We start from the raw sequence: 12,917 nt of genomic DNA, 5'->3' as shown, positions 1-12,917 counted from the left end.
TTTAATCCCGTCAGCGCTCATAATGGGAAATGTTTTCACAATACTTTTGTGTCTCCTCACAGAATTACTTTATTTTGTCTTCACAATTTTTTAGGATCCAATGACACACCCTGCATTGATAATTGAACAACTTATTGAACTCTACTTTGAACTCTGTCTCAAATGTCCTGATTAGTGAAAGTGACAAAAAATCCACAGTCAAGTTGTCAATCCCTGCTAAAATAGCTCAATAGTTAAAGGCATGAGAGTAGTATCAAACTGAACTAACTCCAGGATTTCCCAAAATGTTGAAGTGTTCCTTTAAGTGGATCACTACAGTGTATTGACCATGACCAGTGCCCGGGCTCAATTTGTACACATTGATATTCTATCAATGTAGTTTTCCAGAAAGTTTCAAAATGCATCATTGTTGCTACGTTTACGTCTGACGTCCAAACTACTCCAGAGTTTTTGAAGTTAAAGCGGAAACATTTGTTAACGATGATTCTCTCGACTGTGTTCTCCTCCTGATTGGTCCTTACCACGGGGCTTCTGCTAAAGTTACATTTCAGACTTTTTAAGACAATAATGAATGAAGTATGACAGATATGAAGGAATATCAGAGTACCACAATTACTTACACTGCCTCATAACTGAAGATAATGTAAAGTATTGGAGTAGAGAATAACCCTGGAAACACCAGGATGTCTCTCAAACCACAGACAGAGACAGTATTATCAGTATCCACAGTCATTCCCACAGACAAGCTGAGAGTACTGAGATCCATTCTGACCAGGGTGTTTGTGGACTATCAGGTATTACTTCCACGTTTGTTTTGTTTGTAGTTTTATTACACTGTGTTAATATCTGTAAGAACTACAACACATCCCACCAAAACATTTTCTTAAAAAAATAAAAGTGTGATGGAAGTGGTGTTAAATGAATATTAACAGAATTAAGACCTACCTAAACCTGTTTAAGACCTAGTACATAATATATTGACATATTTAAGTTTTCTTATAGCCAGAAATTCAGGTTATTAAATATTAGACTTTTTTAGACTTTTAAGACCTGGTGGGGTTTGTTAGTGGTGGGAACATGATCCAACTGACCTTACTGCCAACTTTGAGCTAATTGGCTTCTGTAGCCAGATCTGCTTTGCATTCTGGGATGTGGCAAAGCACACACACACACTGCAGCAGCTGGTCTCAGAGAAGAAATTCAAGTCTCGTTTGGCCTAATAATATACCTTCTATCCATATTTACATTCTTGCTCCCGCCCTAGATACATATGACCAATAAGAGGAGTGGAAATTGTCACGTGGTTTGTAGTGATGCATTTTGGTTCACTTGGAGTTTTCTGTGTGAAAAGAAACTCTGTGCATTTGGAAACTCATTAAATAATTCTGACCAGAGCAAACACATTATAGGTGTGAAAACACCCAGAGAAGCTGATTGAGTAAATATGTTTGGAGCATCTTTATGTCATCTTTATGACCATGTGTCTCACAGGGGAGTGTGAAAATGTTGGGGGGAAATGAGGGAAATAATAAACATTTCAAGAACAAAACTCCCGCTGTGAGCTCTAACTTCTTACTCTTCTAAGTTTTCCAACCCTGAGTACACACATTAGTTTTCCAAACAACAGTTCACATGAAAACTTTGGGATAAATACTTAGTATTAAATAGCTTGAATGTAACAAAAAAATTCTACTGATAAATCAACAACAATAACATTCGTTCTTTCAGGAGTTCAAGTCAGGGCTGTAAGATGCAATGTGGGAAATGGCAAATATTGATATCTGTTAAGATTTGATTGGCTCCTTCGCCTATTCATGCAACACCTTAGAGTGAATGAGAGGGTGAACAACATATAAAAAATAAAACCTTCACAGGATGTCCCTTACACTTGTGTGGTTAGTTTGGAGGATTAGAAAGGTCTGTAGTTCCAGAAACTAGAGAAGACTGATATCTGCAAAGAAAGGAGGACAGAGGAGCTTAGTGTGGCGTTAGTCAAGTTACGCTTTTACAATTATACACCAGCAAATTAATATTTACTGAGCAAGTGGCCCAAAAAAACTTATTTAGCATCAATAGTTAATTCCAATGTTTTTCAAACAGCGGCCCTTTATTTATAAATGTGTGTGTGTAAATGAATGGAACTTCCCTTTGAATCTATCCAGTAGATCGTCACAACGCAACAGCAGTGGCTACAATGTTATCTTATGAGGCAACAGCGGCAGTCCACAACGTGTCCTCTAAAAGTTTTTTTAGAGGACACTTTAAAGTCTCACTCTCAAGTCCTGTGACACTTGGGTGGCTGTGGCTCCCAAGACCAGAAGGTCAACGGCTCGATCCCAGTCAAAGTGTCCTTGGGCAAGACACTGAACCCCAAATTGCCCCTTCACATAACAGTCCTGCACTTAGATGCACTGTATGAATGCCTGTGTCAATGCGTGAATGTAAAACTGTACTGTAAAGCACTTTGAGTGGTCATCAAGACTTAATACAGACCGTTTACTTGGGTTACTACAGAAAGGCGGAGGTAGAATTGTGAGAGAGTTGGAGAATTTATTGAGAGAAACTATTATGTCTGAATCTTTTTCTGATGTGTTGATGAAATTTTAGATTTTGATGGTCATCCCTACTTGTTTGAGCCGGAGTATACAGTCAACGAGTTCCTTTAAATTGAAGAGCGAACGAAGCGGCAACAAGTAGAGGAGGGACAATGAACTGCTGCAGGATTCAGACTGAGACGTCTCATGAGCCAGACATGTGTTATGTTGCCAAAGACTTAGACCCAAAAGACCCAAAAGCCCCAAAATAACAATTTGAGCCTTTGATTGATGGAAAATAACACTTTAGTGGACCTGTCGTGGACTGTCACAGTTGCCCCATACGATCAAACTGTAGCCATTACCGCTGTGTTGCTGCTGCCAGCGAAGATGATCTACTTGACTGATTCCAAAAGGTTTTGTAAGTACCATTCATTTACACACCCACATTTTTAAACATAGGCCTAGGTTTACAAATATTGGAATTCTCCTTTAAAGGATAGGTTTGGACTTGGTCGGGTTCATCTCAACACATGCCATGTGAAATATGAATGCTGTAGTCATCTGTTCATTGGTGATGGAATACTACAAAAGATGTATGTCATGCATAATTTCACCTGAAGCAGATATAAGACGTTAGCAGTCAAATCAAGTGTGAATTCCTTCTGATGTCACATGTGTGTTGTTTTAAAATGGACCTATATTTGAACTGTGACAGAGTCATCTTCCAGGAGAGACATGTACCTTGTCCTTAAGCTGCTGACAGAGCTGCAGGGAGATGGTGAAGAACACCAGCGTGTCGTTGAGCCAAGGCACCACGCACTCCACCTTGTGAACATGGCTCACCTCGAAACGGTTGTTGTTGAGCTCACTGTCGGGGGAAGTGTTCACAGCAATTAAAGAGACGAATGGGAAGATACACCTCCACTCCACAAATGTGTTGAAGTCCTTAATAGATTGTCATCAATAACTACTGTTCCTTTTCACTTGCTATATATTTATTTAAGGTAATCATTGTATGCATTATTTACACATCTACATGTGTTCAGAACAGAAAGAATAGAAAAGAAACAGGACTTACAACATTGCTCCAGGGTTGTGCAACACTGAACTTCCAGCTGGTTTGAAATTCTATTGAGATGACAGAGTTACAAAAACATCCACACGGCACTGAGTGTAGCTTTATATAGTGATGCAGTGAGTCACAAGTTCAAACCTTGGTGGTGTTGGGGGGCAGCACATGAAGTTGGTAGACCGTCAGACACAGTTTGCTCAAGTTGATGTAAAAGTTCACCATCACATCTCCAGGCATGGGGGGAGTGAACATTTTCTGGACATGAAAGAGAAAGAAAGGAACATGGAGCAATAGTGGACAGTGCAAGGCTTCATGATAAATAAACCCAAGAAAGGTTTATTCAAGTACAACTGGACTCGACTGGTGAGGCAACACGGTCGTTTCACCTCTGTGGGGTTGTTGATGTGAAGAACCTCAGAGCTATGTTTGACCAGGACATTTGACCCACATATAAAACAAGTCTCTAGGACAGCTTTCCTCCACCAGCGCAATATTAGGAAATTAGGAACATCCTTTCTCAGAAGGATGTTAAGAAACTAGTCCATGCATTTGTTACCTCTAGACTGGATTACTGTAACTCTTTATTATCAGGATGTCCCAGTAAGTCTGTGAAAAGCCTCCAGTTGGTCCAAAATGCTGCAGCACGAGTGCTGACAGGAACTAGAAGGAGAGATGATATTACTCCTGTCTTAGCTTCTCTGCTTCTCGGCTCCCTGTAAAATTCAGAATAGAATTCAAGATCCTACTCCTCACATATAAAGCCCTTAACAATCAAGCACCATCATATATTAAAGAGCTCATTACACTCTATTGTCCAAATAGATCACTTCACTCCCAAAACACAGGCTCCCTTGTTGTTCCAAGAATCTGTATATAATGGGAGGTAGAGCCTTCAGCTCCCAATCTGTGTTCGGGAGGCAGAAACCATCTCTACTTTTAGGATCAGACTTAAAACATAGTTCTGGTTCTGCTAGAAATGTCTTCCAGTTAATGAGGGAGTCTTTCTCTCCACAATTCCCTTGCCAAATTATTATGGGAACTGTTAGGTTTCTCTTATGTTTTGTAAGGTCTCAACCTTAACATGTGAAGTGTCCTGAGTTAACGTATGTTATGATTTGACGCTATACAAATAACATTTTATTGAAATCAATCAGTGTGCTGCACTCAACTGTACGATGGAATACACAAATTGTAAAAAAAAGAAAATCAATGAGTGTTGGTCAGTGTTATTATTGTGTCGGTGTTTAAAAGAACAGGACTTACATCATGTGGCCATGTGAGTATCAGACCACTTCCCAAAGCTGTCTGACTGATCAGATTGCATATGTGTCCTCAATGTGTCTCGGGGGCTTTTACAACTAAGAGCTGACCACTTGTGATCAGATCACCTGAGAGGGATGTTAACACCCGGTCTGAACCGGGCCTTTGTCTTTAGGGTCGTGATGTAGTTTGTTCAAGATAAACAGTTTGATTCTTTATGTATAAAATCTTGGAAAAAAAACTTCAGTGAAAATGATGTTGAGTGATAGGGCCTAGTTCACAGCGGGTGGTCCACTTCATTCCAAAGCTGATAGATGGGTTGAGGTCGGGGCTCAATTTTCTGAAATTTGTCTAATCAAAAATTTTTACTCATGAATTCCTGGATAATGTTTCATCTCCAAGCCCATTAAAGATATCAAGATGAAACCATTTGAAGGTTTGGTATTCATGAGTCACAAACCAGAGAACGGCAAGAAAACAGAGAGATTTTCTCTTCATTGGAACTAGTGGAATCAGACGAAACCAGGAGGAACAGCCTAAGTAGACCCGAGGACAGAGACGGACACATTTGTTTTGCTATGTACATGTGCTCGTAGATATATTGGTGTCTTCAAAAACCCATCGTCTATAAAGCTGCTTTCAGACATGCACTGAACTCTGCAGTTCCTCTGTATTTTCTCTGGAGAAGGTGCATGTGTGAACGCAAATGTCCAAGTGAGACGCTCTGCAGTTTCTGTGGCCTTTCTCTGCCTGGCCTCCTAGTATAATGTACGTAGAAATCCAGGAGAAGTCGATGTGTATATCCCGCTGGATTCACCATGAGCTACAGACGCAAAAATAAAAAAAACTAATGTCTCCTAGTGAAAAAGCCGTGTCATACACGTAGAAGACACAGACGAAGATGGCAAGAGAGTTTTTTGTGATAAGAGCCGACAACGGTGTCGGGGTGCTGTAAACATGATCACGTGCAAAGGAGTTGATACATCACTTCCTGTCTGTCTGCTTCCTGTTGTGAGCGCGTCTGTGCAATGTCTGTGTGTGTGCAGTGTGTGTGTGTGTGCGTGTGTGCGTGTGTGCGTGTGTGTGTGTGTGTGTAATGTGTAATGTGTAATGTGTGTTTGTGTGTAATGTGTGTGTCTGCAAGCCTGTACCATCAGACCACTGGTGGCCAGCTCAGGGAGAGTCATGGAGGCCGGGGTGGTGAGGCGGTTTCGTGCTCGTGTCAGCTGCAGCATCACTGCATCCATGAGCTACAGAACAACCAGATACATGAAGTAAGTACAAGTGACCCCTGTAAGGCTGGGATATCATCCATGTTTGGAACAGGGCTCTGTGGCCCAGAGGAGGGTCCGACCTTATTGACTTCAGCCCCCGTCTGGAAGTGGTAGCTCTCATCACGGCTGTTCAGCAGCTGCAGAGCCTGGTTCACATGGTTCCTGGCATCCTGGATCTGATTGAGGAGTGGAGGCAAGAGGGAGATGAAGTGGTGAGAGGGATGAGTGAGGCAGGATTTCCACTTTACTTTGATCTCAAAATTCCTACAGCTACAGCTGTGGTTCTCCATGTCCGTGGTACCATTATACACTGACCTGCTGCAGCTTCCACTGCTTGTCGTCTCTGAACTGAAAGTGCAGCACCTGGCTACTTTTTGCAACCTTCAGATTTATGTCCTGTCGAGAAAAGCAAAACATTTAGCTAAATCAAAGTTTTATGTCCTTATTAAAAGGAAGATAGCTTTGATTGAGAATAATTCAAACTCACGGCCTGAGTCAGAGCCTCTCCCTGCAGAGTTAGCACCCCCTTCACCTGATCCATGCTGCAAAACAACATCACGGCAAGGAAAATGTTTACCGAGAGTAAGAAGTATATCTGATCAGAAAGATTATAACATGAAGTAAATTGTTGTAAATAATAATTGTAAATTTGTTTGTTTATTGGATGGGTGGGAGGCTGTATGCTTCAGTGCACAGAGAAAACAGTTTATGCCAAATTCTGTCTGCCTGCTGAGGATGGTACATAAATACTTTATGGATGGCGTATGATGGACTTTTAATGGGCCACCTACGCAGGAGGAATTTCTCCCAGTGCTGCCGATGGAAGAGCGAGTGACAATGAAGCAATAATACAATAAAAAAAACACGTCAGAGATCTTTTATGTTGTGTAATAAAAAATGTCACTCTGAAACTGTGGCGGGACAAATTAGATTATGGTGGTCCGCCACAGTCTATGAAATGAAATGCTGTTACCTGTTGGTGTTACTCAAACATAATAAAACGTTGTATTTCAAAGTCAAATCTAGAATAACCCCACTGCGGTTGAATGCCTCTTCCAACCAGTGCAGTTTCCGTTTACATATTTCTACATACTTTTTCCCCCAGATTCATATAAGGTCACAGTGACCTTTGACCTTTGACCACTGAAACATTATCACTGTATCTATAAATCTTAGTCCAAGTTACAACTGATCAAAGATGGAAGAAATTCCCTCAAGCACTCTTGAGATATCACATTTAAGAGGTCAAAAACATGTTTTTGGAGTGACCTTGACCTTGACCACTGAAATCTAATCAGTTAATCAGTGAGTCCAAGCAAATTGTACAAGATGTAATGAAAATCCTAACTGGCAGTCCTGATATGTCATATCACAGGGATACAAGGTCACTGTGACCTTTGACCTGCAGGCACCTAAATCTAATCAGTTCATCTTTGAGTTCAAGTTCAAGTTTGTACCAAATGTGAAGACATTCCCTCAAGCTGATCTTAAGATATCACGCTCAAGAAAAACAAACATACTTGGTGAGGCCACTGTGACCTTGATATTTGCCCTTTGGCTACCAAAGAAATCTGTTGTAACAACAGAGAATTGTAATCCCTGCAGCCTCTTTGATCAAGACAAGACACTGCTATGTAACAGACATAGGGCCTTACTGTGTTTCAGTCGACCCAACCATTGTAACTGTACAGTAACTGTTGCACCTTGAAATGAAATGCTTAGAGATATGATGTATTACGTTGAGCTGCCGAGGATGAAGTTTTCCTGCTTGAGCTGACTCTCCAGACCTGGTGTCGGCGTAGAGAAACGTCTTGATGCCTCCTGTCGACAACAGCAGAGCAAAATGTCACTTACACAAAATGAAAACTTTGGAGCCTTTGAGTTGACACAGTAGATTATTCACTGCTTTCAGGTAATCTTGAGACTTTTTGCTGAATTATTCTGATCCATTATGCTACGTCTGGGCTCCAATCCAATTACAATTTGCTTTGCAATTTATTACACAAGCTACTGAAAACACATTACAGCTATGACTGGGTGATAATGCAATATAATCATTCATTGACTTTGGCTGGTATCGAATGGTGATGATATGATCATAATCTTTTTGATAATGTTTCTTACTTGATTTTGACAAATCAAGGATTCTGAGCACAGTGTAAATAAAAAATAAACATGTGTTGAGCTTTGTCAAAATGCACAGCAGTGGGGCAGTAATATAAGCATAAAGGAATGCAGCAGAAGCTCATATATAATGACTTGTCGCCCTTGTGCATGTAAAGCTCAATCAAAGTCGAAGACTACATTTCCTATGATGCATGTTAATAGCACCTCTTTGTTATACCATCCCTGTCTGGAAAAAAAAATCTAACATTTGAAACTCGCTGCCACCATTTTGTAATGCAGGCTGTATTTGGTTGTATTTGTGTATTTGCAGCATTTGAAATCTCAGGTCTTCCTTCATTTTTCTTTAAAAGCTTCAAACTTTCTTAAGAGCCATGAAGGACATTATACAACAGGCCAGGACAAGCAAACAGATCTTCATGTATAGTGGTGCAAAGGCCCTTCAAATATGTGACAATGAGTTCAGTGACATAACTTCAAACATTTTACCTTGAGGACATCCTGGAGCTGCTTCAGGACAGCGTGGACTTCCTCTTTAAGCAGCCAGTTGAATTCCTCCTCCTACATGACAGATCAAATGAAGATGTGACTGATCCATGATAACTAAAAACAAACAGGAATATGTTGTGTACAATTAAGCAACATGGACAGGTCTGAGGAGCTGTTCCAGGGGAACTAGATTCTGTATCAGAGGAGAATGCTGCTGAAGTCATAAACCCTGTAACACAGTTTAACATTGTTTTCCATTTACATGCCTGTAAAGTGCAATAACATATAGGAGCACCCTTCTTACTTAGCTTGTAAATTGTACCCTGCACTTTCACTCATGTGCTGCACCATCATTTGTACATTGTACACCTTTTTACTCAGAACTGTATGAGTGGATTGCATGTGCTTGAATGAAGTGTGTGCTAATTTGCTTTGCATTTGTGCTAACTTGACTTTTACCTCTGGCAAGGAGGTTATGTTTCTGCTTCTGTTTGTTTGTTACTTAGCAGGATTACGTAAAAACTACTGGGCAGATTACAACAAAACACGGGGGAAGGGTGTGGTGGAGCAATTTTGTCACTTTCTTTAACATTGTGAGATATGGTGTTTTTCAACTTCTTTGTTGATTTCTCAGAGAACAACTCACAATAACAGTAATTTCATGCTGATCCAAATAAAAATCTGAATGTGGTGAATTTAAAAGTAGTTTCATATTTTTCAGCTGCTATGTTAACAAATAGGGTTAGAAACCTGTAACTACCACCAACATACAGCTGAGACACAATGTGGCCATAAGGCTTGTTTTACTTTAAGGGCAGAGGTATGTGCTCTACTTAGTGATATTCTAGTTCGAAAACATGGCAGCCCTATGTGGTAGACATTATTATATAGAAACCCCTCTCAGTGCAATTTATGTACATATTTGCTATGTAGCAGCAACACAATCCTCATCAAATTTTATTGTTTTGTGATAGAAACTGCTAAAGTAAACAACGTTACAGTAAAAAAGACCTATGTTGAAATTAAATGTCATATTCTAAAACCACAATACAGGACAATGGAACTGCAATACCACAACCTACTGCTGCTGCGGGTTGTTGAGCTTATGTGCAAAACACATTTTTCATTAATACGATTTTCATTATTTATATTCTCTATTTTAATAACTGACGGCACCAGGCAGAGACAAGAGAACTAAGAATCTCATTGCATTGATAACTTGTTTATTTCTGCATATGATAATAAAGCCTTTGAACTTTGAAAACAACAAAACTGTAATTCTAAATATAAAATTTGTGTAAGTCGTTTATTTCCTTTTATCTATTTAATTGTGTTCCAACTACATTTGTCATGCCTGCAGTGTATATCAGTTTGTGAAGGCTTGGAATGTGTTTAGGTTCCAGCACAGTGAACATAGTGCTTGCTTTAGTGTAGTTGAAGTTACATTACCGCTGTGTACATAGTTACACATGCAAACAACATCAACAGCCAAACAATGACAGTGATGAAAAGAACTGCTTGCTGAGGTAAATTGTTGAGTAAATTGCCAGTTATGCTAATTTTCTAAGTTACTGTGGTTAGTTTATCTGGTGTTATCAGGCGTGACACACACACACACAGACACACACACACACACACACAGGTTTGACTTCTATTCATTGATAGGAGCCTAAAAAAAACATTATCCCTAACCATGACCAATTCATTCCTACCTCTAACCTAAACACAATTCACATCTGACCACTGCAGTGTTTAACTGGACCTCAGGATTTAGTGTTTTGCCTCATTAGAACTGAGCTTTGGTCCCCATGAGGTCACCTGGTCCTGACAGTCAGTGTCACATGCTTGTATTTCTATCTTAGTGAGGACACTCATTGACATGACACATTCTCTCTGCACTATATGGTAAATGGTCTGTATTTATATAGCACTCTTCTAGTCTTGAGGACAACTCAGAGTAACCTAACCTTAACCTTTCAAACTAAATGTGGAACCCAAAACCTAAACCTAACCTTGACTTAAACCTGATTCCATCCATAACTGTCAAACCAAGTCTTAGCCCTCAAACACACCTTCGATGGCGGGTCAGATATCAAATATCCTCACTCTGTAAGGTCTGACAGTCATCACTCATGCACGCATACGCATACGCATACGCACACACACACACACACACACACACACACACACGCACACGCACACGCACACACAGAGGGAGAGAGAAAGAGGGAGAGACACAAACACGTCTCTGTATAGTTGTGAGGACACTCATTGGCATAATGTGTTCCCTAGCCCCTAACCATCACAACTAAATGCCTAACCTTAACCCTGACCTAAACCTGACTCTAACCCTAAAACCAAGTCTTATCGCCCAAACAGCCCAGTGAATTTGTGAGGACCAGACTCACATTGATGGTATTGAACCAAAATAGGCCCTCATAACTATAGATAGACATGTGCGCGCGCGCGCATACACACACACACACACACACATACACACACACAGGCCCACAACAACAACATCCCGACAGAATGACTGACAGCTCGAGCTGTCTGTAGCACCTGCAGGGTAGCGCGCGGGTGTAACTGCTCCTGGCTGCACGAGCGAACAAACATAACTCCATCATTTAGAAAATAAACCTGACATTTATCTCAGCGTGTTCAAACCGAACCTGTGTGGTCCAGCTACACACACACACACAGACACACACACACACACACACACACACACAGACAGACTCAGTGTCTCACCAGTACGGCTCTCTCCACCTGACTGGCCGCGGACATCTTGGGCAGCTCGGACAGAGACCTCTGCGTGTTCAGCATGGTGAGCAGCGGACTGATAACAACACCTTCTTCTTCTTCTTCTTCTTCTTCTTCTTCTTCTGTCCTCTGCTGGGGATGAAGGAGCCTCACTAGCTTAGAGGATCTGATGCCTTCAGGTGTTGTCGGAAATTTGAGCGCCCAAGTGAGCGCTGAATAAAATAGAAAACAAAAATACATCCATGATCCCCAGCACCTGACGTAATAGAGGCACAACGATAAATATCTATGTATATACAATAAACACAAATACATTTTTAGTCCTTAATTTCAGATTGGATTGTACTGAAGGTGACGATTTACGTCTTATTTCTCACACATGGTTACAAATGTTTGTCTTTTGAAAAGAAACATCCATAAATGAAGCGTGTTCAGGCTGACGGATGCATTTACTTATTCATTCCTACCGAACCACCAAGGTGGAAATGTGTTTTGGTCTTTACGAGATGCTCATGAACGCAGCATTAGGCCGGTCACACGTTCACTATTAAAGTAGACCCGCCCACCAGTTCTTATCAGACGTTTTATTTTGGAATAACTTCCGCTCACGGACAATGTTAAGACGCCCTGTTGAATAGATATTTAACAGTAGGGTTATGATACCCTGGGACTCTGGGTATATATATGCATATATATATATGTATATATATGTATATATATATACATATATATATACATCGTCTCACTTTTCCTGCTGCTATTCCTGTGTGAAGCTTGATAGAACCGGATGTCTTCACTGTGCCCTGAGGATTAAACAAAGCTGGTAAACTATGACCTTCCTGACACATTCATATAACCACACCCATGCCTCACATCTGATAGGATGCTCTTCTCAGCAAATGTTTGCTTAATTCTCCAGACAGGCCTCAGGGGATTGTAGATCTGAACTTCATCTGTCCCAGCCCCTGAGGCTTATTCAGATGTTGCTCTGCAGACTCCACATGTTTAGTTGTGATGTTGCAGGGAAGGTTTGCTCCTCTGTGTATCTGAGTATCAGCTCTGCACAGTGGACCCGTGCAGACATGCGGGGGCTTGGATTTGCTGAGCAGACTTGCAGTTTTATTCAGACAGAGCACATGTCCATCTTGAAGTTCTTTGACATCTTTTATAGATCTGACATTATCAGGATTATTTTCTCACATCATTTATGTGAGCAACAATTGCTCTTATGTGCTTATATATATATATATGGATACATTATCCATATTTGATTATTGACAAGTCTGGATTTAATGGTTCTTTGAAGCTGGTTTCAATCACCTGAAGCATGGTGTTAGAGCAACAAGACATAAACATGAAAAAGTGCTGCTTTATTGTCAGTTAGTTACATCATGATTC

At 40.6% G+C, this 12,917-nt stretch overlaps 1 protein-coding gene across 1 annotated transcript; it reads right to left on the bottom strand.

Annotated features, from left to right (window-relative positions):
- Positions 1–1,109: 1,109 nt before the first annotated feature.
- Positions 1,110–11,698, bottom strand: rogdi (rogdi atypical leucine zipper). Its single transcript, XM_034592348.1, has 11 exons — positions 11,508–11,698; positions 8,757–8,828; positions 7,882–7,964; positions 6,631–6,685; positions 6,459–6,539; positions 6,224–6,319; positions 6,021–6,119; positions 3,751–3,864; positions 3,616–3,665; positions 3,279–3,405; positions 1,110–1,951 (listed from the first exon to the last, which is right to left on the bottom strand). Exons 1-11 carry the CDS (start codon positions 11,580–11,582, stop codon positions 1,910–1,912), a joined length of 894 nt encoding a protein of 297 aa, XP_034448239.1. The 5' UTR covers positions 11,583–11,698; the 3' UTR covers positions 1,110–1,909.
- Positions 11,699–12,917: the final 1,219 nt, after the last annotated feature.

This window comes from Hippoglossus hippoglossus, chromosome 8 (assembly GCF_009819705.1).
Source record: "Hippoglossus hippoglossus isolate fHipHip1 chromosome 8, fHipHip1.pri, whole genome shotgun sequence".
In the NCBI taxonomy this organism is placed as follows: domain Eukaryota; kingdom Metazoa; phylum Chordata; class Actinopteri; order Pleuronectiformes; family Pleuronectidae; genus Hippoglossus; species Hippoglossus hippoglossus.
Note: the sequence above shows the minus strand (reverse complement) of the source record. Positions and strands in the feature narration are given on the sequence as shown.

Coding starts and splice junctions, on each gene's coding strand:
- rogdi (XM_034592348.1), bottom strand. CDS start 11,582: ATGCTGAACACGCAGAGGTCTCTGTCCGAGCTGCCCAAGATGTCCGCG. Junction 6,320..6,458: donor AGCAGTGGAAGCTGCAGCAG/GTCAGTGTATAA, acceptor CTCCTCAATCAG/ATCCAGGATGCCAGGAACCA. Junction 6,120..6,223: donor CGGGGGCTGAAGTCAATAAG/GTCGGACCCTCC, acceptor GTTGTTCTGTAG/CTCATGGATGCAGTGATGCT.